This window comes from Aplosporella prunicola (assembly GCF_010093885.1).
Source record: "Aplosporella prunicola CBS 121167 unplaced genomic scaffold K452scaffold_66, whole genome shotgun sequence".
Taxonomy (NCBI): Eukaryota; Fungi; Ascomycota; class Dothideomycetes; order Botryosphaeriales; family Aplosporellaceae; genus Aplosporella; species Aplosporella prunicola.
In genome coordinates this window covers 9013-29589 of record NW_022983594.1, presented here as the reverse complement: position 1 = coordinate 29589, position 20577 = coordinate 9013, and the positions used below count along the sequence as shown (strand labels likewise).

Below are 20577 nucleotides of genomic sequence, written 5' to 3'. Positions count from 1 at the left end.
AAGAGAACGCAAATGCGAACACAAACCCAACATGAAAGAGGGCAATATGAACAAATGAACAACCAAACAAAAAAATTGCCGTACAAACAAGACCTACACCAATCTAACAAACAAACTCTAACCAACCACCCCCCTCAAAGAAGCACCAACTCCCCCTCCCCACCACCCTCAAGCAGCTCACCAACAGCAGCCACCACCTCCCCAAGCACGCCCTGCACGAACCCATCCTCACCCTCACCCTCACCATCCTCACCCAACCCAACCCCCCCCAACCTCCCCCCCCCATCCTGCACAAAACTCACCACCTTCAACGGCACCGCCGCATCTCCGCCCGGCTTCTCAAGACCCACCCTACACGCCCCTTCCGCAAAAGGAAAGGAATCCTCGTCCGTCTCCCCCGCCGGCTGGTGATGCACTACCGAGTCGAACCAGCCGTTCTTCACAGCTTCAGCTTGAGATCCAGACTCGATACCGAAGCCACAAGCGCCAGCAACGTCCGCAAACCCCACGAAATCGAACGCCGCGCCCCGCGCCGCCTGCGCCTGCACCTCGCGCAGGAGGTCGCGCGCGCGCCACGAATGCTCGAACACGACCCTCACAGGCGCGAAACCATAGCAGGGCCCGACGACGCCGTCGACGTCAACATCCGCCGCCACCGCGTCGAGGTCCACGCCCCCGCCGCGCCCAGCCGACACCGCGCCGAACAGGACGTCCGTGGTGCGCAGCCTGCGCGCCAGCACTAGCGCCCACGCGGCCGTCAGGAGCGTCGCCTCCGTGACTTCTGCCGGGCGGCGCGCGAGGTCCACGGGCGCAGAGCGGAAGACCGCGGTCTTGGTTTCTTTGGCAGCGGCATCGGGGGGACCAACGAGAACAGAAGGCCCGGCGCTGCCGGCCAGGACGCTGCGCCAGTGGGCCAGCGCGGCGGCGCGGACGGGCTCGGCGCGCGCGCGCGCAAGGTACGGCGCGAAGGGGGCGAAGGGCGCGAGCGCCGCGCCTGAGTATAGCGCCTCGAGGTCGCGCAGCAGGCGTGGGAGCGCGACGCCGTCGTACTGGGCGTGCGAGAGGCGCAGCACGAGGCAGCTGGTGCCGTCGTCGGCCTGGACGTGGACCATTTTCGTGAAGGGGGCGCCGAGCGGGAGCGGCGCGTCCGCGTCTGCGGCGCAGAGGTCTTTGACGGCCTGCTCGAGCCCCGTGCCGTTGGATTGCTGCGTCGTTACTGGCGCGGGGTCCAGCGCGCGTAGGACGACTTGCTGCAGCTGGCCTGACTCGTTCTCGATGAAGACGGTGCGCAAGATGTCGTGCGTGCGGACGAGCTCCTTGCACGCGCGCAGCAGCTGCTCCGCGTCCACGCTGGCGTCGAAGTAGAGCAGGGTGTACTGGACCGAAGTGCGCGGCGCGTCGACTGTAGCCCTGACATCCAGCGCCTGCATATCCGTCACGGGATACACGTCCTGGACGACCCACTCCGGATCCGCCAGCTTCGGAAGAACATGCTTCGTGACAAATGCCTCGACATTCACCGGCCCCAGCATCGAAAATGGCGCGTACGGCTGCGCCTTTGCCGCCTTCGCCGCCGCAGAAGCCCGCTGGTCCAGCTTCAGCGCCTTGGCCGCGTCGCCCAGCCGCATGTACTGGAACACGTCCGCGACCGAGAGCCTGTGGCCCTGCGTGCGTAGGCTCGCCACCAGCTTCATGGCGAGAACCGAGTCACCACCACGGCGGAAGAAGTTGTCGTCGACGTCGATCTCCGCGGCCGGGATGCCGAGGATGGTCGCCCATGCGGAGCGCAGCACGGCCTCTTCCGGCGTCAGGACTGCTTGCGGCGCCGTCTTCGTCCAGGCGTCTTTGATGCCGGCGCGCAGCTCAGTAAGCAGCTCGAGAGGGATCGAGGAGGCGAGCTGGGGCAGGGTCTTTTGATCGGCCGGGATCTTGTCGACTACGACATACGCAAAGGGGACCATGTACGACTCGAGCGAGTCCTGGATGGCCTTGTCGAGTTTCTTCAGCGCCACGGCAAGGCTGGCAGGGATGCGATCGCGAATCTGCACGCCCGCGACGTCGTGCGCCGCCGAGATAACCTCGACGCCATCGTCCTCAAAGGCGGGCTGCTCGACAAAGACAACCAGCTCCTGCTGCGCCGACGACTGGAACAATGCCACAGCGGCGAACACGGTCGGCGGGAGATGTCTCGAGAACAGCGCGTCAAAGTCCGCAACATCCACAGCATGGTTTTGGATCTTCAAGACATTGTCCTTGCGACGGACAAACACCACACTGCCATCCTCCTGCAAGCGAACCATATCGCCAGTCGGCAGGACTTTACCCTTCCGACCAGCGCAAGCAGAGCTTCCTGCCATGAGCCAAGCCGGCGAATCGACAACCGCGCCGGGAAGGAAAGCGCCTTCGAGCCAGAGCTCGCCAACACAGCCGAATGGAGCCAGCAGTTCAGGGTTGCGCGAATCGCACACCCAAGGCACCACCGCACGAGGGTAGATGGACCCAGGCTTGATGCCTGCATCCGCCCTCAAGCTCCCCGAAGCCTCTTCAACGGCCAAAGGAGCTGCCTGGTTCCAGCGCCAGATCTGGTCCAGCTCCTCCTCGGGCAGGCACGAGACCTGATCGATGCGCCTGGAAAGCGGACCCTTGAGCAGCTGCAAGCACGCCGTCTCCAGCTGCGCCAACATGCGGCGCATCTGTTTGACTTCGACGAGGCTCTTGTCGAAACTAACGCAAACGCGGAAGCCGCCCTTGCGGATCCCGCACGCCAGCATGACGGGGTACGCGTTGAAGTGAAGGGCCTCACGCACGACGTCGCCGTGGTCAAAGCCCAGGTCGTCGCCGACGTACTCCGGCTCCGGCTGGATGACCAGACCGGTGCCAGTCTCGCAGGCGCGCTGGGCGTCGCTGCTGACGCGGCGGATGTTCTGGAAGCCCATGTGCTGGTAGGGCGTGCGCGCCATGACGTCCTGCTGCACTGCCTGCAGGTAGGTTTCGATGCTGCTGCTGCGCTGGATGCGGATGCGCACCGGCACCGTCGCGATCAGCGGACCAACGATGCTCTCGACGCCGGCCAGCGCAATGTCGCGCCCCGTCAGCGTCTCGCCAAAGACGACGTCGTCGCTGCCCGCGTACTGCGAAGCCACGAGAGCCCACGCGCCGCGAATCAGCGTCGCCATGGTGAAGGGCCAGCCAGCACCCGCCTCGCCGAGTGGAATCTGCCGCTCGACGGTGGCACTGGGCGTCGGGAGGTAGTCGCGGGACGGCAAGCGTGGGAACTGTGGCCCAACAGCACCCTTCAGCTCCTGTCGCCAGAAGTCCTGCATGGCGGCCTCGTCGGTGCTGCGCACCCAGCCGACAAAGTCCCGCATCTGCGCCGGGATCTGGAGTTGCTGGTGTTGCAGCGCGGTCCTGACCTGCTCGAGCACCAGCGGCTCCGACCATCCGTCGTAGAGGACATGGTGAATCGTCCAGACCATGTACCGCTGCTCATCGCCTGGTGCCGTGACAATGGCGTACCTTGCAAGGCTCTGACCAAGCTCCATCTTCTCCTTGCGGTCATCCTCGAGGTATTGCGCCAGATCCGCAGACTCCCTCCAAGCGATACCCTCCTTCAGGGCAACTTGCTGAAGGCCCGGCTCCTGGAGCTGCACCAAACGGCTGCGCAGGATGGGGTTGGCTGCAACGACCTCCTCCCACGCCTGCTTCCACGCATCGAGATCCAGCTCCGACGGGATGCGAGCCACGCGTTGTGCAATGTACGCCTTGTCCGACTTGAGTGCAAAAGTGAAGAGGTTCTGCTGCGTGGGCGTGGACGGGTAAATGTCTTCAACGGCATCAGGCTCCGTTGCACATGCCACAGAAGCCTCGAGACGGGCGCTATCGACGTCTTGAGCGATCATAGAGAACGGTGACAGCTCCGTGTGTGCTTCTGAGTCAATAATTTGCACGACGTTGGCCATGGCCGCGAGCGTAGGGTTCGCAAAGGTGCTGATGACAGAGAGATCGAGGCCATCGGCTCTGCAGACAGACACGAGCCTCATCGCCGCCAGCGAGTCACCGCCCAGTGCGAATAGGTTGTCGTCGGGCCGGATGCTCTCAGCGTCGATACTCAAAACCTGGCTCCAGGCCTGCCGAAGCCGTTTTTCGAGTTCACTGAGCTCGCGAGTGGTAGTCGTCGTGCCCTGGTCCAACTGGCGCAAGTCGACCGTCTGCCCAAATTGCCTCAACCGCTTGCGGTCCGTCTTGCCCGAAATCAAGACAGGAATGAGGTTGACGGGAATGTAAGCGGTCGGCACCATGTAGCGCGGCACAACCTTTGCCATCTCCGCATTCGCCGTGGAAAGCTGAGCGCGGAGTTCGCCGGGTAGTTGCACAGAGCTAAGCTCGCTGTCCACGTATCCCTTGGTAGCCTGGGACGCGACGAATGCCACCAGTGTTGGCTGACCTCCGGCTCCCTGGGGCACGATCACTTCCGCGATCACATTGGTGTCCGACGGCAGCCTGGCTCTAAGCTGACTCTCAATCTCGCCGAGCTCGACACGCTGGCCACGAAGCTTGACTTGCGTGTCTTTGCGGCCAGCGAACAGAATTCCGCCGGAGCCATCAGGATCAAACTTGCCAAGATCTCCGGTCTTGTACAGACGCCCGCTTCGGCCCGCATAGTTTTTGTGACCAGCGACAAGCCAAGCAGGGTCCTCGATGAAAGCGGCAGCGGTTTTCTCAGGGTCGTTAAGGTAGCCTTGGCCAACAATCGGGCCCTCCACGAGCAGCTCGCCGACAGCGCCAACCGGGACAAGCACTTCGTGGTTGTTCGGGTCCACGATCCACATGGCAGCGCCATTACCCGTGCCGATGGAAATGTAGTCCCTGCCGGTAGCAGTGTCACTGTTGACAGTGCAGCCAATGGTGCATTCGCAAGGACCGTAACCAATGATGATCCTGGTCTCGCGGCCCCACAGGTTGACATCTCTGGGCGCAGCTGCCTCTCCTCCAAGGCCCAGCCCGTGCAGGGAGGCAATCACATCCGGCTCCAAGATCCGGGCCACCGAAGGCGTGATACCAGCGTAGTTTACCTGCATGTTGCGGATCACGCCGTTGATGTCGTTCAACCGGTCCTCGTCGGAGGGAATACAGAGACAGCCGCCGTTTCCGGTCGTGAGCAGCATGCTGTCGATGCTGACGTCGAAAGCGTACGAAGCAAAGTCGAGAACCCGCGACTCTTCCGAGTAGCCGACTGCTTTCGCCCGAGGAATGGCACTGCTCGAGTAGGTTCTGTGGGAGATTGTGACGCCCTTTGGAGTGCCGGTGCTGCCAGACGTGAAGATGATATACATCAGAGCGGACGGTGGGACGGGTTGCAGCTCCGGAAGGACATCCAGAGGGGAGAATCCTGCGAATGCGTCCTCCTCGACAACAATGTGCGTCCCGGCCGGCAGGATCTCAGTCGAGAGGTCATGCTGCTTGCGCGACGTCAGCATCGCCTTCGCGCCCACTTGAACGGCCATGTTCTGCAGGCGGGCAAGCGGAAGCGTGGGATCCATGAGGGCAAAAGTTGCGCCCGATTTCATTATGGCGAGCACAGCGACGATAGCCCATCTTGATTTCTCAAAACATGCGGGTACGACGTCGTGCAACTTGACGCCCGCCTCCTTCAGCGAGCACGCTATGAATGTCGAATAATTGTCGATCTGGGCGTACGTCAAGGTGCCGTCCCAGGACGAGATAGCCACCTTGTCCGGTGATGCTTGCGCTCGCTTTGACACCATGTCGTGCATGCAAAAGTCGTACGTAGGGGGCAGCTCGTGGTTCCATCCCCATATGTCGTCCAGATCCCGTGCGGTAGGCCTGAGGCAATCTTGAATGGAAGCTTCGGGATTTGAAATGCACATTTTCAGAGTCTCAAACAGTACGTCAACGTGCCGTGTCACTGTGAATTGTAGCATGTTCTCGGATTGCCACACCGGACGGATGTCGACCCGGCCATCATCAAAGCGGACTTCGAGGTGAAGCACACCCTTTGCACAGATCAGTCAGCCATGTTGCTGCCAAGTCGAATCATCCACTCACTTCATCTTTCGCTTCCTCAGACGTCCTAGACAAAGAGCTGCTGCTCAAGAGGAGCGAGGCAGGACCGGACGCGACTGCGCCCTGGCCTTGTGCAAGATCATCAGAGATTGCTGCGGCGACTTTTCCAACGCCGTCTTGCAATCCCGTCATCACTTTGTCCATCGACAGACATCTTTTCGAAGCGTCCTGCTCAAAAGCAGACTTGTAAGCCCATTCGAATGTGATTTGGCTGTCTTCCCGTGTCCGCAGGAGCACGATGAGCCATGACAGAAGCAGGAATTCCTCCCTCATCCCTGTCGAAGTGGACCCTTGATCAGCTGCAAGACCGGAGATCTCGAAAGACTTGAAATCAACATTGCCAGCCTGGCCATTGGCCGACATGTCAATGGACCCATTCGACATCTGGCTTGGGTCGGGAATATCAGCGACAAGGGTGGCGCCCATGGTCCCGGCTGCAGTGGTCCAATTCACGCACGCTTCGAAATGCGGGGTAAAAAGTAGGCTCCTCTAAATCCAACGGGGCCTTGCGCAAGTTGGACCTTGGGAAGTGGTGAGTGCGGATCGATCAGTCGTGGAAGAGCAGTTGCTGACGTACGGCGTAACCTTTGTACAGCCACAATCTCTCAAGGCTCAGCCCAAACAACAGCGCGTCGCGTTATGAAATGCCCTGCAACGGATTCCGCCTATCTAATAAGATGCGGGTTCCGAGCATCTAATAAGACGAGCGGAACGCACCGCTTGGAAAAGTTGCCGTAAACGGCATGCGAGCAAGAATGGCCGCGGGGATCCACGTGGGCCTAAATACAAAACAGGGCTAGACGGAGCGCTAGCAACATTTTTCGCGGCAGCACACGCCGCGTCGTCTCATCTGATAAGATGACGCTGTGGAGACGTTGGGCGCTAAAACGAACCCACAGCCCCGTACGCACGGATGCAGGGACCTTCAGGCACGCTCGATCGGCCCCGAGATCTGAGCGCGGTAAAGAAGACGGTAAATACTGTAATCCAGCTGTATTTTGAGTCAGCAAGCGCTCCGCCGAAGTTTCATGCCCCTGCAGATTACGTGGGTACAGCGCTCGCGCGGGAGGACGGTGGTCCGGTGGAGCGTGAGCTAGCCAAGATGATATAAAGTCGGGAGACGGGTCTGCTCTAGGAAGCAGTTAGCGACGACGACCATGTCTCTGAGATCGAAGCCCCTGCAGTACCAGCACTTCCACGTCTCCTTCCCGCAAGAGCGGGTGGTCCTGGTCACGTTGAACCGCCCCGAGAAGTTGAACTGCATCGACAACGCCACGAGCAACGAGATCAAGAACATATGGGAGTGGTTCGACGAGGATGAAAGCCTCTGGGTGGGCATCATCACGGGCGCCGGCCGGGCGTTTTGCACCGGTGCCGATCTGCAGGGTACGCCGGCCCAGCAGGCGTCGATCTGGAAGCAAACAACTGACGTAAAACAGAATGGAACGCAATGAACGCGGCGGGCGAGGTGAACTCTATGGCGGCGCCAGGCCTGGCCGGACTCCCGCGCCGCAGCGGCAAGAAACCGATCATCGCGGCCGTGAACGGCATCACGATGGGCGGCGGCTTCGAGATGGTCGCCAACTGCGACATGGTGGTGGCAGCCGCATCGGCCGTCTTCTCGCTGCCCGAGGCCAAGCGCGGCATCGTGCCCGTCGCGGGATGTCTGCCGCGGCTGACGCGGACCCTCGGTCTGCAACGCACATCGGATCTCGTACTGACGGGGCGGCGAGTCAGCGCGACGACGCTGCACGAGTGGGGCCTCATTGGGCGGTTAGTGGAGGATGGCGCCGATGTCGTGGGCGCGGCGGTCCAGGTCGCGGAAGAAATGTGCACCAATAGCCCCGACGCGCTGGTCGTGGGACGCCTGGGCATCCGGCTGGCGTGGGAGCAGGGCAACGCCGAGGAAGCGGTATCGCAGCTGGAGCATCAATGGTACCCTCGGCTAGTCGAGGGCGACAACTTTAAGGAAGGCATCCGGGCGTTTGTGGAGAAGCGGGCGCCACGGTGGGTGAATTCGAAGCTGTGATGAGGTCGGAGCGTCGGAGGTTTCAATAGGTTGCAAGCATAAATCTTATCTAATCGAATCGAGTCGTGAGTCCTGAGAGCCGCGCCAAGAGGGCAGAGTTTTCATCTAATCTGATGCGAATCGACAAGCGACAAATGACGCGTCGACGCCCGACGACGACACGAATGCCAGAATCCCCCGTGCCCCGGAGGATGCAACCGTGGCAATTCTTCTGTGACTTTTCCACGGAACGCCGGCTGCTGCACCAGCTCCACCACGCTCCACTTCTGCAGAGTTTTCATCTTATCAGATGGCCACATGGCATGATGTAGCCTTAGCGCCGGCTCGACACCCTTGATCCCCGCATCCACGGGCCCGTAGCGCCGATCGCTCATAGGTATGTACGAGCTGCTTGTGAGCTTCTGGACTTTGTCATTCACAGCTTATCCCCGAGAGATATAGGTAAACACTCCCGCCTTTGCCGATCACTACACCCGGCACAATGTCTTCCTCCAACACCTCAAGCTCAAGCTCAAGCTCACCAGCTCGCCAGCAAAAGCCCTACCCGCTGGTCAAGCTCCCCCACCCCTTCCTGACCGTCTACCGCGTGCAACCCGTCGCCGGCAAGACCACCACGCCCGCCACTCTCGCCCTCGTCCACGAGCAGCAACCTGCCAACGGCCGCGCGCCCCCGCAACCCCTCCACCATGCCGCCCTCACCTTCCGCGACCTCGCCTTCCCGCCTGCCGCCGCCTGCCCGCCACTGAACAACAACAGCGCGTGGGCACGCGCACGCCGCGCCGCGCAAACCACCCTCGCCTGGACGGGCAGCGCCGCGCCCTCACTCGGTGCCGTCTGGAACGTCGCACACGCCCTCTTCCTCGCATACCCCGAACGCGAATCTCTGCGCCTGACACTGCAGGGCGCCAACAGCGGCGTCATACGGCAGGAGCTGATCGCGACGGGTCTCTGCGTCGCGCACCCCGCGCCCTGGCGGCCGGGCGACGACCTCTCGGCCACATACCCGGACGAGCTGCTGCTCCTGCGCGCCGCGTTCTGGCAGGGCGCCGCGTCCCCCGCCGGGCCGCGTCCGATCTGGGTGACCGGCACCGGGACCGACGGGGCGCTGCGGACGCCGCTGGCGCAGGTGCCGCCCATGCCCGAGCTGTGGACGCACACGATGAAGTTCCCCGCCGAGCCCGTGTACGCAAAGCACCCGGTGCGGCGGCCCAAGCCCGCGGTGCGCTCAATCGTCTATAGTCGGTATATTCCCGAGGTGGAGGAGCACTTCAGCCTCGAGGTGGTGGACTGGCAGAGCGAGGACCACGTGCGCCTGTTCAACACGTGGCAGAACGACCCGCGCGTGGCCAAGGGCTGGAACGAGACGGGCACGATGGACCAGCACCGCGAGTACCTGCGGCGGCTGCACGAGGACCCGCATGTGCTGTGCCTGTTTGGGCGGTTCGACGACGAGCGCTTCTCGTACTATGAGATCTACTGGGCAAAGGTAAGAAAGACCCCTTTCCCCTCTCCTTCAAAGCTTCCCCTCGAGCACCCCCGCTAACACCCACGCCAGGAGGACCACTACGGCGCGCACTACGCCGCCGGCGACTACGACCGCGGCCGGCACTCGCTGGTGGGCAACGCGTCCTACCGGGGCGCGCACCGCGTGGCGGCGTGGTACAGCAGCTGCATCCACTACTGCTTCCTGGACGACGCGCGCACGCAGGCGGCGGTGGGCGAGCCGCGCGCGACGGGCAGCACGATCCTGAGCTACGAGAACGCGCAGGGCTTGACGATTGGCTCGTTTGTGGACTTGGGCCATAAGCGGAGTGTGCATAGTGTTGTGAGCCGCGAGAAGTGGTTCCAGCTTTGTCCTCTTTGGTGGGATGGCAGGGAGAAGCCGGGCGAGAGCGCGGATCGGGCTGCTTGGCAGGCGAAGCTGTAGGCTGGTGTTTGTGGGTGTGTGTGTGTGTGTTGATAGAAAGTTAGATTCTTAGCGGGGGTATGTAGACTTGATACACATCTCTTTTTCTTCCTCCTTCATCCTCTCCACAGCCCACCACCAGCCACCTCAGCGCATAAGGACAAACCCCACCGCATAGACACGCCTCCCTATCTCTTCACCCCAGCCATCCACTTCTACTACGCCCAACGGCAACAAGCACACGTCCCCCTTCCCTCCTCCCATGCCCCGGCGTCCCTCACTCGGCAGCACATCCCTATCACGCACCGTCGCCTCGACAGCCGCACCAGTGCGTAGGGACTGTCTGCTTCGCGCGGACATGCGTACCGGAACCGCAGAGCATGCCCACAACGGCCGCGTAAACGTACAGGACACGATCCCTGGCTTCCCGAATTGCCAATAGGCCGAACGTAAACCCGGTGCTGACAAGTAGGTGTACAGGTAAAAAGGCCAAAGCGAGCAAGTAGGCTTTCTGGGAGCCACCCCAAATCGGCGCAGGAAACCACGAGCACCAATGATCGTAGATAGGCAAGCAGCGGCCAATTGTGTCGTCGTAGTAGGCCCCGGACGGGTCGGTAGATCTCACATCTTGTGTAGAACTTCCGGCGTTTGTTGTCCTTCCGATCTACCTGCACTTTAGTACGAAATGCGTCATCCGACAAAAGACGTGTCCGAAAGGCCCGCATGTTCCCCGCCACGATCACCCATACCCACGGAATACTCCAGAAGGCCCCAAGGACCGAAGGCACAATGATGAGGGAGAGCCCGAGCGAACGGTGACGGCACGAGTCTACCGGACCGAGGCAATCGGCCGACTGCGAACAGGGAGCCAGGAAGATTCTCCAGCCGTACCAATACGACAAGACGAACGTCGAGCCGAACAAGAACAGGAGAGGGAGCGGACAGACGCCGTAAATCCACGTGAAGTACAAGACCTCGCGGATCATGCGGAGGAACTCCTCAAAGGTCGTCATGATGGATGGCTATCTAGGGACGCGGCGCGCGGCAGATCTTGTTGATGAAAAAAGGAGCAGGAGTCGTGCGGCGGCGGCGTGCAGCTGGATCGTGATGCGTCGGTGGTTGGGGGAAGAGATGGGGCGAGAAGCGAGAGGCTCATTGTATGGACACGGCGGAGAAAACAAACAGCCAACCTTTTGAGGAAGGGACTTGGGAGCAGCTTCCATTTACGATGGGAAGGAGCCGAGAGGCAACGCGGAGCGGCCCACACATGCCGCAATTTACGTTGCGGGCCTGAAGGTCAAGAAGTAAAGTGAAAGCCCTTGCACGTTTCCGATGTGAAGTGAGTTGCGGACTTGCTCCGCTTGGTCGGGACTTGGGGGATTGGTAGACAACAATAATCCAGATTCCAAAGTCCCAGGTTTGCAACATATATCCAACCACCGCTTGACAAAGGCAGGATGCCTTGTAGCTTCCAGCGGTGGAGTGGCGCGTGCCGGAGCCGCGGATGTTGAGGTATGGATAGGTAGATAGTAATTGCGATGTCGGTTGTCCCTGGATGCCTGGATTCAGGAATTTGGAGATCATGCACTCACCTTTGGTGACCTATCCTTGAGAACATGGTGGTGTGTCCTGCTTGGGACGGCGCTGCGATGCCATCATGCAGAGCGGTAGCGCCATGGGTCTTGTCACTCGCTAATCAATGAGTATATACACCGCAAAGGCCCCCAGCGTCTCGCTCCACGGCCAGTCTACCTACTGTCTTCGGTCTTCCACCATCTTGCCCGCAAGAAGCCTCAGCCATGCGTATCACCATCGCCTCAGTTGTCCTCGCTTTCGTGGGTGCTGCCCTCTCCGCGCCGTATAACCCCAGCTGGCTACACGAGTACATCGACATCAGCCCCCTTCATCCATGTCTGGTAAGATCCTTGCTCGTCTCAAATCAACCGTGCTCAATGTTAACCTCGTCGCAGCAAGGTTGCATGGAAGCGAATAAGAAGAAATGGGACTATACTAAAATGAGTCGCTATGACTTCTGCGAGTATAATTATTTCCCCGGCGCGCATGTTTGGCTCCATGAGACGGTCGCCAAATGCACAGCAAAGAAGTGTACTCATGACGATTATCTTCAGAACAGGATGGGCATTTTGATCATTTCCAGTCATCCTTCAGTCGATAGCGATACTAATGATCTTTCTAGCATCCAGGGGCATGGTTCAAAGAAATCTGCGGCTTCGAACTTAGATGAACGCTTTACATTCAGCGATATACGACTAGCGCCTCTTGTTAGTAGGTTTCAGCGACGGCTTTGGCCTTTTTCGACGAAAGATGATAAGCTTAATGTCCTGATTAGTCGAATGCTGCAAGGACTCTTGGACTTGGTCGGTTGCAGACACACTAGGAGGCATGATCATATGCTTCAATGGGATCTGCATCTTTATGATCTGGCGTGATCCTTGGTAAAGTCGAATGTCGGTGACAAACGCTGCAGCGTGTATAATCTGACTGGATGATGCGAACGGTCGGCACGCATCCGTCTTTTCAGCAAGTCTCCACCCTCTTCGTCGCGACGGCAATATCCATGCCCTGTACACCTGTCCTTATTCCAGGCCCATCATGCTAGCCAACTCACGTTGTTGTCGAGGTGTGTTGCGCCGCGGGCGCCCAGGTAGCAAGTGGTTCAGCGGTGGTGGTGGCAAGCTGAATTGGTGGAAGCAGTAGCAGGAGCACAGCGGCGGCGAAGCCAATCGAGTGACATTGAGCAGTGCCGGTTAGGTCTTCCGGACGTCGGACTGGTGAAGGCCAGCGGCAGCATCGTCGAAGGGCAGCTAGTGTGCTCGTAGAGTTGGCAATGAGCGGATCGGGGTCCATCAGCTTGTTTACCAAGCCAATCATTGAGTAGTTTCGAAGACCTTTGAGGTTGCGTGTCGCGGAGTTTGAGGAAAGGTGGGCTGTGTGCCGCAGAGTGTTCAGGGAGGGTGGAGAGGATTCCCTATCACTGCTGTCAATGAGCCAGATCACCAACTTCCTCTGCTTCCCTTGAGCTTGGCCCTTCGTCCTCACTACCATCCATGTGATTGGATCCGTAGCTGTTACCCATCAGGCAGCATCCACACCAGGCCAGGCTTTCTTGAACTCAGATTGTCATTCCGCCACCCCAGTAGTCTTATGCCTGTGGCTGAGACCAACAACCTGCTACAGGCTACATGAAATCGTCGCCGTCCAGCACCCGTGGCCTATCACTCGCTGTTGCAGCTCATCTTCAAATCGCGCAAGTGTACCATGACGATTCGGAGCTTTCCAGGAGCGGGGTTGGAGAGAACCTCTAAAAGAGAAGAGGAATGTCGTCTTGGCGGATGCTTGCAACAGCGATAGCGAGGCAGGAGAGCGCAGGCAAAGCTCTCGGTGGAGGATCGAAGCGCGCGAAGAGTGGTTTGCGGTGGTGTGGGGATGTGGGGTGTACGTGGATAGCGGAAGAGTGCGCCCGGCAGTGAAGACACGGAGGATCGATGACGCATCGAGAGAACGGCCATCCGATGAGCTGCACCGGTACGGATGAAAGGAGATACCTGCATGGGTGAGACGTCAGCGCCCTCTCTCAACCACTTACCGTCTCCAGTCCAATGCTTGGCCCGACAACCCCTCTCACGCCCAAATTCAACCCTCCAAGCCAGATATACAATCCAGGGCCGTCAATCTCAGGTACGTGGTTGAAGGGCGCCGCGTCGAAAGAAGTCCGCATCGTCGGGCAGTGACGTCACCAGCGCAGAACCGCACAGCCCATCCCGCCGCCGTGATCTGTCATCCCAAATTGTCCTCGTCTCAGAGACCCATTATCATCGCGGAGCCAGCTCAACGGATCTCCGTCAAGCCAATTGGCGGGCTGGCTGCTGCGTTACGGACGCCGATGCGCAGAGGCGCGTAATGCCGGTGACGAGCGAGGACGCGACGGGACGCGTTGGGACGTGACGATGCGGGAAGCGCGCGTGCGATGAGCTGCGAGACGAGGCGCGGCGGCTTGGGCGCGCGTGTCCAGGTCGATGAGACGAGCGGAGGTGTTTGTCGTGTAAGGCTGGCCAGCACCTGGCAGAGGGTTTGAGTGTTTGAGCACCTTGAGGGCTCCATGGCGGAGCAGCAGCGGCGCGAAGTCGATCCGACCCGAGCGAGCTGCACGTCCTGACGCGCTGGACTCTATCGCCGTCTGCTGCGAGCCCGCGGGGTCGCGCCATGGTCTGTATCCCCGTGCCGTTGAGCCTGCGCTGCGTCGAGTTGCTAGAAAGGCGAAAAGCGGCTCGCAAAAGGAAGGGTTTTGTGGTCTGCGGTGAAGAGTCGGGTCGCTGGACAGTGTTCAGGGTTGTCTAGACGTCTGGTTTCGGCACGCTCTGAGACTGCGATCGATTGTCAGGTTTGTCGCGTAGAGACGTGGTTGTTCTTAGTCTGTGCCGTGCTCTTGGTCAAATTCGAGGCGCGGCCCGTCGATTCGCGTTGTATTGATGTTACTCTTCTTCCATCAGCTTTTCCTCCATCTTTCTCTTGATCCTCCCTTAACCCTCCCGTGCCTCCCTCCATGAAAGCTCACCCCCGATCCGGCATGTCTTGGAAAATCCGCACAGCCACGGCCCGCAAAGAACCAGTTCCTGCGCTGCTGCCTTTGGCCCCCAACCTGTGGTCTCAGAGTCGCACAGCCACAGCCAGCTGGTCTTAATACCGCCATACCGCAACCTTGAGGTCGCAGCCAGCTTGAACAATCCTCTCCAACCATGGGGAGGCTTGACGTCGAACAAGGCCATGAAACTGTCCTCTCCCTTCTCTGCTGCCGGGAATGGCAATGGGCCGGCGAACTCTGGGACTTCGTGAAATTCCTGCCTGACGGCACCGGCGAGGTAGGTACGCAGCGCACTGGAGGATCGCACAGCACATCCCAGCTAAGAAACCCCACCCCCGTACGCAGCTCCAACTCGCCGGCCAAACAACAATCTTCGTCGCGTATGTCTTCCACTGGCGCGCCCTCGACGCGTCGATCCTTGCCCAGCCCGCAGCCGTCGCCCTTCCCGCCCGTTTCGAGCTCGAAATCACCCTCACCCGCGACGTGATCTCGTACTGGCAGCAGCACGCCACCTCTCTGAGAGCCGACCGATGCCTGAACGAAATCGCATTCGAGCCGCGCACCATTGCTTTCACCCTCGAGAAAGGCTGTTTCGGACCCGAGTGGGAGCGCGTACCGTTCTTCAGCTTTGAGCGACAGCAGTACTTCTATGGGAGATTTGGCTTGCGGTTGTGCTTTGAGGAAAGCCCGTACCCGCCGATCGATGCGTGGCATGAGGTTCCTGGCCCTGGTAGCTGTCGGCAGACGTGGAAATGGCACTATCTTGTGAGCGAGCGGCTGCCGCACCGTTTTGAAGACGATGTTCCTCTGTTGCATTACTTTGGGCCGTGGGTACGAGAGCGATGGCGCGATGTACTTTTCGTGGTATTGGCAGTGGTGGCCTTTTGCTTGTTGCTTGTTTGGTACCACGCTGTTGGATAACGTTCTTCTTCTGTGGAGCAAGATCTGCGGATCTCTTGCGGTACATCTATGCACTGGTTCAATGCTTAAGCGCACGACGAGACCCATGGCGCCGCCTCTCCGCATGATCACATCGCAGCGCAATCCTGCGACGCATCCCACATGCCAAACCGGCGTGGCTTCCGTGTACTTCTCAGCATCATCGTCATGCGCAGTGCGGTGCTTTTCTGATTTAGTGACGGAGTCTCAGACCCCCTGTACAATATGCATTTCACGGCCTCTCTTTTACCGAGACGGTGGGTATCTGGAGCCTTTAGTGCTGAATATGAACTATTGCCATGGCAAGAGATTAGATAGGAGCTATGGGCTTCCTATAGAGGCACAATCGTGGACGGCAAGGTTCTTGGAAAAGTGGCAATGTCATACTTAATCTCTACTACGAAGCACCGAATAGCGCATCATTTTCCAGCAACTCCTAGGACCCAAACTCGAAGCCGCACGTCTCCTTAAACCACGTATCAAACGCTACCAGTTATTAGCACTACTGCAGAAGAATGTAAGCCGTAATAGGACATACTGTCTCTAGAGTTCTTTGCCTCTTCAAGAGTACACCTCTTGCGTGCACATTTATTCACGTGGTCCCATATCCAGTTCCAAGTACCAGGGTTAAACCACGCTTCGCAGAACTGGTAGCGGCTCATATCGGTGTAGTCCCACCTGTTTTTTTCTTGGTCCATACATTCTTGCTGTCTTAAAATCAGTGACTGCTTCAATGATGATATGAACACCTTACCACGCATGGTTCAAGAGGGGTAATATCAATGCTTGTGTGCTTATAGGTATAGTCCTTGTCGAACGCGGTGGCCGTGCTTACAAGAGCTACAACGACGGGGAGGGCTTGAAGGACACGCATGATTTGAGTCGGAATGTAAATGAGAAGGTGGAGCAGAATTTGAAAAATAAGAGGACGCACCGCGCTGCTTATATAGCCCCCTGCCCAAAATAGACTACGACATCATCGCTTGCTAACCCTTGGTTATGCCTCGCGTGCTCCCAAGTCCCAAGCGTGTGGAGCCACCCCGCAACCCCGTCACGGATACCTGCAGAGCTTACTCCAATCTAGATGAGGAGCTTTTGAACCTCTAATTTTATGGAGCTTACGTACAGATTCAGCACCCTTTGCAGAGTTCAATGGCGAAGAGTGCTATACCCATATGTACGCTACGTGCGGTTTGAAAGCAAAGTTTCCGTCCGGCTGGATCGCTTTCTGTAGTTTAATTCTGGAGAGTTTGGATAGGGATATAATATTCTTTGGCAGTGTATTCGGCGATGCTTCGTGGTGGACATGCTGTTTGTTGGCATTGCACGGGCATGGCCGGCTCATGTGGGCGAGGTGCGTCGCGCCTTCCTCCGGGGGTTGCGCCTTCCTCCCCCGATCTCAAGCCTATGCAAGTCGCGTCTCGCGCTCTGAACGTCTTCTTCTTCACCTTCAAACCGCGTCTGAAGCGTACTGCGACTCCACGCCCGACGCCACCATCCGAAGACTGCCCTGCTGCCCGTCTGCACCGACCGCTTCTCGTCACCATGCCGCTGCCGACTCTGCACGCCGTGGGCTCGTTCCTCTCCGTCGTCCTTGGGAGGTATTTCGCCCCCTTCCTCCCGCTGCTGCACCTCTTCGGTTCGGCTTTTGTCATTTCGTATACGTGGGGCTGGTCCACGTACGTCAAGCCATGCATCCGTGGGGATGCGCAAGATGCGTTTGTGGCCCCGCCGGCCTGTCAAGACTACGGCTGGGGCATGGCCCTCATCATCCTCCCGTCGATCCTGTCCCTCCTATGGGCATACCCGTGGTTCTGGGTCCTCTTCGTCGGCAATTGGCGCGCATCCCGCTGGCAGGTCCTCTCGGAGGAAGCAATCCGTCGGGTCGCGCAGGTCAACCAGGACAACCTGCTCCGGAGGAAGTGGTGCACGCATTGCGAGCTCCACCGTCCCGACCGTTGTTACCATGACGATATATGGGATCGCTGCCTGCCGGTCTATGACCACCCTTGTTCATTCTTCCCGGCTCCGATCTTTGCGGGGACGCAGAAGCCGTATTTGTTTGCCCTGGCTTTCCTCCCGGTCCACATGGCGTTCACGATCGCCGTGACCCTCAAGATGCTCTCTGTCCCTTCGGCGAGAAGCCCCCTCATGTACGCATATACTGGCTTCATGGGTCTGGCGGTGCTGCTTTTGCCAATGGCGGTGTACTTCGCGTACGGCTTTTGGCGCGACATCGCGTTCCGGAACGTACGAACCATTCCGAAGAACCACGAAACAAGCTGCTGCATCCGGATCACCAGTCGCGATGGCGGCCGCTCCGAGGTCTTGACGTACAGGGATGGAAACGGCCGTGCTTGGGACCAGGGCTGGCGAAAGAACATGTACTCGGCCCTAGGCCCTGTATGGCAATGGCCCTTGTTTTGGATCGACCCGCCAGCACTTCGTGTGCATGAGGAAGGTGGGGGATGGGCCCCTTACGTGGAAGAGCGGCTTCGTGCCCTCGAACCACCCCCGTTCACCACCACTCTTGCGACCCGCCAAGACCACGCGAGTGGATTCGAGGACCCCCGCCTCGACGTCATCATGGAGGAGGCCGAGGACATCGAGCTCGGAACGCTTCGCAGACGCGTGGCGACCTCATCGGAGGAGTAGGATCCTCTCACCATCTCTCTCTCTCGCTCTCTCGCTCTCTCGACTCTTGCTCTCTTGCTCTTGCTCTCTCTCTTTCCGAGCTCTTCATTTTTGTTTCTGGCGTTGTCGGACAACTTCGCTATCATCATTCCCCCGGTGCCTCATGGATGTAAGGCATCGCTAAGAAAAAGTCCCATGATTCAGCAAGGCGTAGTGCATCCGAGGCCTTGATCATGGGCGAGTTAGGGAGTCATACTAAGCAGGGGGGACCGCAAACATCTGTGGCCTGCATGACGAACTCTCCGGAGACCCTAACTTACCCCAACACAGCTTGCGCCTCTACGTGGCGTTGGGGAGACAATTCCCAGGACTCAGTCAATCGGTCCTGGTCGAAGCCAAGCAAGCTACCATCAAGTCAACAACCATCAAGTTCGAGCGTCAGACAACCTACCTGATCGCTTCTTCAGCCGTTCATTCAAATTGTCGGCCACTTGTCCCGGTTTCCATCTGCTCACGGAACCGCTTCACAATCAAACCAATCAACGAGAGAGAGAGATCTTCGGCGATGCAAGCCCTTTGTCCAGGCTTCTGTTCAACTCAAAACATCGAACAATCGTCAATTCACTCAATCACCCGCACAAACAAAGAGAGAGACCCACACAGAGAGAGAGAGAGAGCTTCGATTACACAAACCTTTGTCCAGGCTAGAGAGAGAGAGAGCTTCGATTGTACAAACCTTTGTCCAGGCTACCAATTTCGTTCAATCAAAGTTACCAACAATTGTCAGACCACGATCTTACCATTGGAAGCCTCGAGATCCAATCAAGCAGAGGGAAGGGAAAGAGTTTCACCAACACCTGTCTCCGTCCAGGCTCCCAGTTTGGTCCATCTGGATATTCAAATAACGGTCCACGCAAGCGCCTAGCAGTCCGGACTGACGGTTATCTCGCACAAACTCTCAAGGTCGCCAAAGCCGAGATGTCTTGTCGCGTGTCACATTGCGCAACGCCGATGGCTTCCGAACATCGTCAAAGAAGCAACGTGAGGCTGTGAGTATCCAGTGTCCCGGCCATTCAAGAACGACGCAGCTGACGTGACACGCGGGTGCAGGCAGTAAGTCTGTCACAAACAAGCGGCTCAAGGCCAGGCGGTCGTTCGTCCATTCGGGAAGGCTGAAATGGCGCGATTGTCCAACCAGACGATATAAGTCTCCGGCTTCTCCGATTTCCTGGGGATGATGAGCAGCTGATCATTTTGGGCGACGTCAGGCAGTCGGTCGAAGCCTCGGAAAGTCGCGATTCGAAGGACCAAACAGGCCGTTGGAGCAAGCCAGGCAAGACATTCGTCCGTCTAGACAAGCTGGGTGAGATGTGAGGCAAACAAGGCGATCGTAAGTCTCCAGGTTCCTAGTCCTTGTAAAGAAGACCGCCAGCTCACACACGTCAGTCAGATCCAAGCGAGCGAAGTCGGGTGTCATGCCAATCCAGCGGACGCACGCCAATCCAGCGGACGCGCGCAGACGCGAAGGCAGTCGATCGTAGCCAGGCAACAATAGGTGGGGTTACGCGGTGCGAAAGCAGGACAAGATCATGCAGTCGGTTGTGGATGACAAAGCAAGAGGGTTTGGTTGGAACCAGAGGCGTAGAGGTGGAGGTCTTGGATGAAGAACGAACCGACGTTGGGGCTTGTCCAAAGATGCGGGTCCTGAGCGCGTCATGCAGTTGGTCAGAATTGTTGGAAGCCGGAGAAAATCCCATTGGTTGCTTCTCCACATGTAACTATGTACAAACAATCACGGTTTTGTGGCAGACCATCTCCTTGCAAGATGTAAAAGCAACCCTCTACGGAGTACTCATGAATTAGTTGTCAAAACCACGCCGACACCGCGCGAGCTCGTTCTTTCGCGCACCAGGGCACCGTACACCGTCTCAGCCGCTCCGCGCTTCCCCGCTCCCGCAGATCCTCACCACCCCAGCCCGCGTCAGCAACAGTCTCATTCCAAACTCAGCACGCCACCCTATGCTGTCGCTTCCCCGAATGCCCCTTCTTACTGACCGTCCGGCCATGAAGAGAGATCATCACGCTTGACCCGACCTCTTCCGGTCGCGCGCGCGACCACGATCACCCACACCCGCGTCACCACAGCCGCACCGCGTCGCCGAGCTCGCCATCGCGCCCCTCGCTCATGAATCCCGCAACAAGCCCCTCGTTCCACCCTCTCCACGCGCCGCCTTCGTGCCTACCCTCGCTACCGCGCGCGCGCGTCCTCCTCGCCAGCTGTGCTCGATGACGGCTCCGCGAAACACGGATACACATCGCCGGAGACGAGAAGGAGGGCAGGAGGCGCCGTCGCGGGACAATGGAGAGGCATTGGATGGCGCG

At 59.0% G+C, this 20577-nt stretch overlaps 8 protein-coding genes across 8 annotated transcripts; 5 read left to right on the top strand and 3 right to left on the bottom strand.

The window, feature by feature from the left end:
- Nucleotides 1–134: 134 nt before the first annotated feature.
- Nucleotides 135–6510, bottom strand: K452DRAFT_303125 (uncharacterized protein; the record flags this gene model as incomplete). The annotated part of the gene is made up of 2 exons (XM_033542686.1): nucleotides 135–6014; nucleotides 6067–6510. The coding sequence occupies 2 exons, from the start codon at nucleotides 6508–6510 to the stop codon at nucleotides 135–137; spliced, it is 6324 nt and encodes a 2107-aa protein (XP_033391720.1).
- Nucleotides 6511–7241: 731 nt separating this feature from the next.
- On the top strand, nucleotides 7242–8113 carry K452DRAFT_329916 (uncharacterized protein; the record flags this gene model as incomplete). Its single annotated transcript, XM_033545080.1, has 2 exons — nucleotides 7242–7470; nucleotides 7524–8113. The coding sequence occupies 2 exons, from the start codon at nucleotides 7242–7244 to the stop codon at nucleotides 8111–8113; spliced, it is 819 nt and encodes a 272-aa protein (XP_033391719.1).
- Nucleotides 8114–8594: 481 nt separating this feature from the next.
- Nucleotides 8595–10129, top strand: K452DRAFT_322710 (uncharacterized protein; the record flags this gene model as incomplete). Its single annotated transcript, XM_033544542.1, has 2 exons — nucleotides 8595–9599; nucleotides 9669–10129. The coding sequence occupies 2 exons, from the start codon at nucleotides 8595–8597 to the stop codon at nucleotides 10038–10040; spliced, it is 1377 nt and encodes a 458-aa protein (XP_033391718.1). The 3' UTR covers nucleotides 10041–10129.
- A 188-nt stretch (nucleotides 10130–10317) lies between these two features.
- On the bottom strand, nucleotides 10318–11032 carry K452DRAFT_303122 (uncharacterized protein; the record flags this gene model as incomplete). Its single annotated transcript, XM_033542685.1, has 2 exons — nucleotides 10318–10683; nucleotides 10769–11032. The coding sequence occupies 2 exons, from the start codon at nucleotides 11030–11032 to the stop codon at nucleotides 10318–10320; spliced, it is 630 nt and encodes a 209-aa protein (XP_033391717.1).
- A 675-nt stretch (nucleotides 11033–11707) lies between these two features.
- On the top strand, nucleotides 11708–12469 carry K452DRAFT_345176 (uncharacterized protein; the record flags this gene model as incomplete). The annotated part of the gene is made up of 1 exon (XM_033545445.1): nucleotides 11708–12469. The coding sequence occupies exon 1, from the start codon at nucleotides 11819–11821 to the stop codon at nucleotides 12467–12469; it is 651 nt and encodes a 216-aa protein (XP_033391716.1). The 5' UTR covers nucleotides 11708–11818.
- Nucleotides 12470–14776: 2307 nt separating this feature from the next.
- Nucleotides 14777–15543, top strand: K452DRAFT_322709 (uncharacterized protein; the record flags this gene model as incomplete). Its single annotated transcript, XM_033544541.1, has 2 exons — nucleotides 14777–14899; nucleotides 14968–15543. The coding sequence occupies 2 exons, from the start codon at nucleotides 14777–14779 to the stop codon at nucleotides 15541–15543; spliced, it is 699 nt and encodes a 232-aa protein (XP_033391715.1).
- Nucleotides 15544–15974: 431 nt separating this feature from the next.
- K452DRAFT_149460 (uncharacterized protein) lies at nucleotides 15975–16643 on the bottom strand. The gene is made up of 3 exons (XM_033535522.1): nucleotides 16316–16643; nucleotides 16100–16268; nucleotides 15975–16047 (listed from the first exon to the last, which is right to left on the bottom strand). Exons 1-3 carry the CDS (start codon nucleotides 16433–16435, stop codon nucleotides 15998–16000), a joined length of 339 nt encoding a protein of 112 aa, XP_033391714.1. The 5' UTR covers nucleotides 16436–16643; the 3' UTR covers nucleotides 15975–15997.
- K452DRAFT_149483 (uncharacterized protein) lies at nucleotides 16588–18619 on the top strand. The gene has a single exon (XM_033535523.1). The coding sequence runs from the start codon at nucleotides 16852–16854 to the stop codon at nucleotides 18214–18216; it is 1365 nt and encodes a 454-aa protein (XP_033391713.1). The 5' UTR covers nucleotides 16588–16851; the 3' UTR covers nucleotides 18217–18619.
- Nucleotides 18620–20577: the final 1958 nt, after the last annotated feature.

Coding starts and splice junctions, on each gene's coding strand:
- K452DRAFT_149460 (XM_033535522.1), bottom strand. CDS start 16,435: ATGCGTGTCCTTCAAGCCCTCCCCGTCGTTGTAGCTCTTGTAAGCACG. Junction 16,269..16,315: donor CCCCTCTTGAACCATGCGTG/GTAAGGTGTTCA, acceptor ATTTTAAGACAG/CAAGAATGTATGGACCAAGA. Junction 16,048..16,099: donor GGCAAAGAACTCTAGAGACA/GTATGTCCTATT, acceptor AATAACTGGTAG/CGTTTGATACGTGGTTTAAG.
- K452DRAFT_149483 (XM_033535523.1), top strand. CDS start 16,852: ATGCTTCGTGGTGGACATGCTGTTTGTTGGCATTGCACGGGCATGGCC.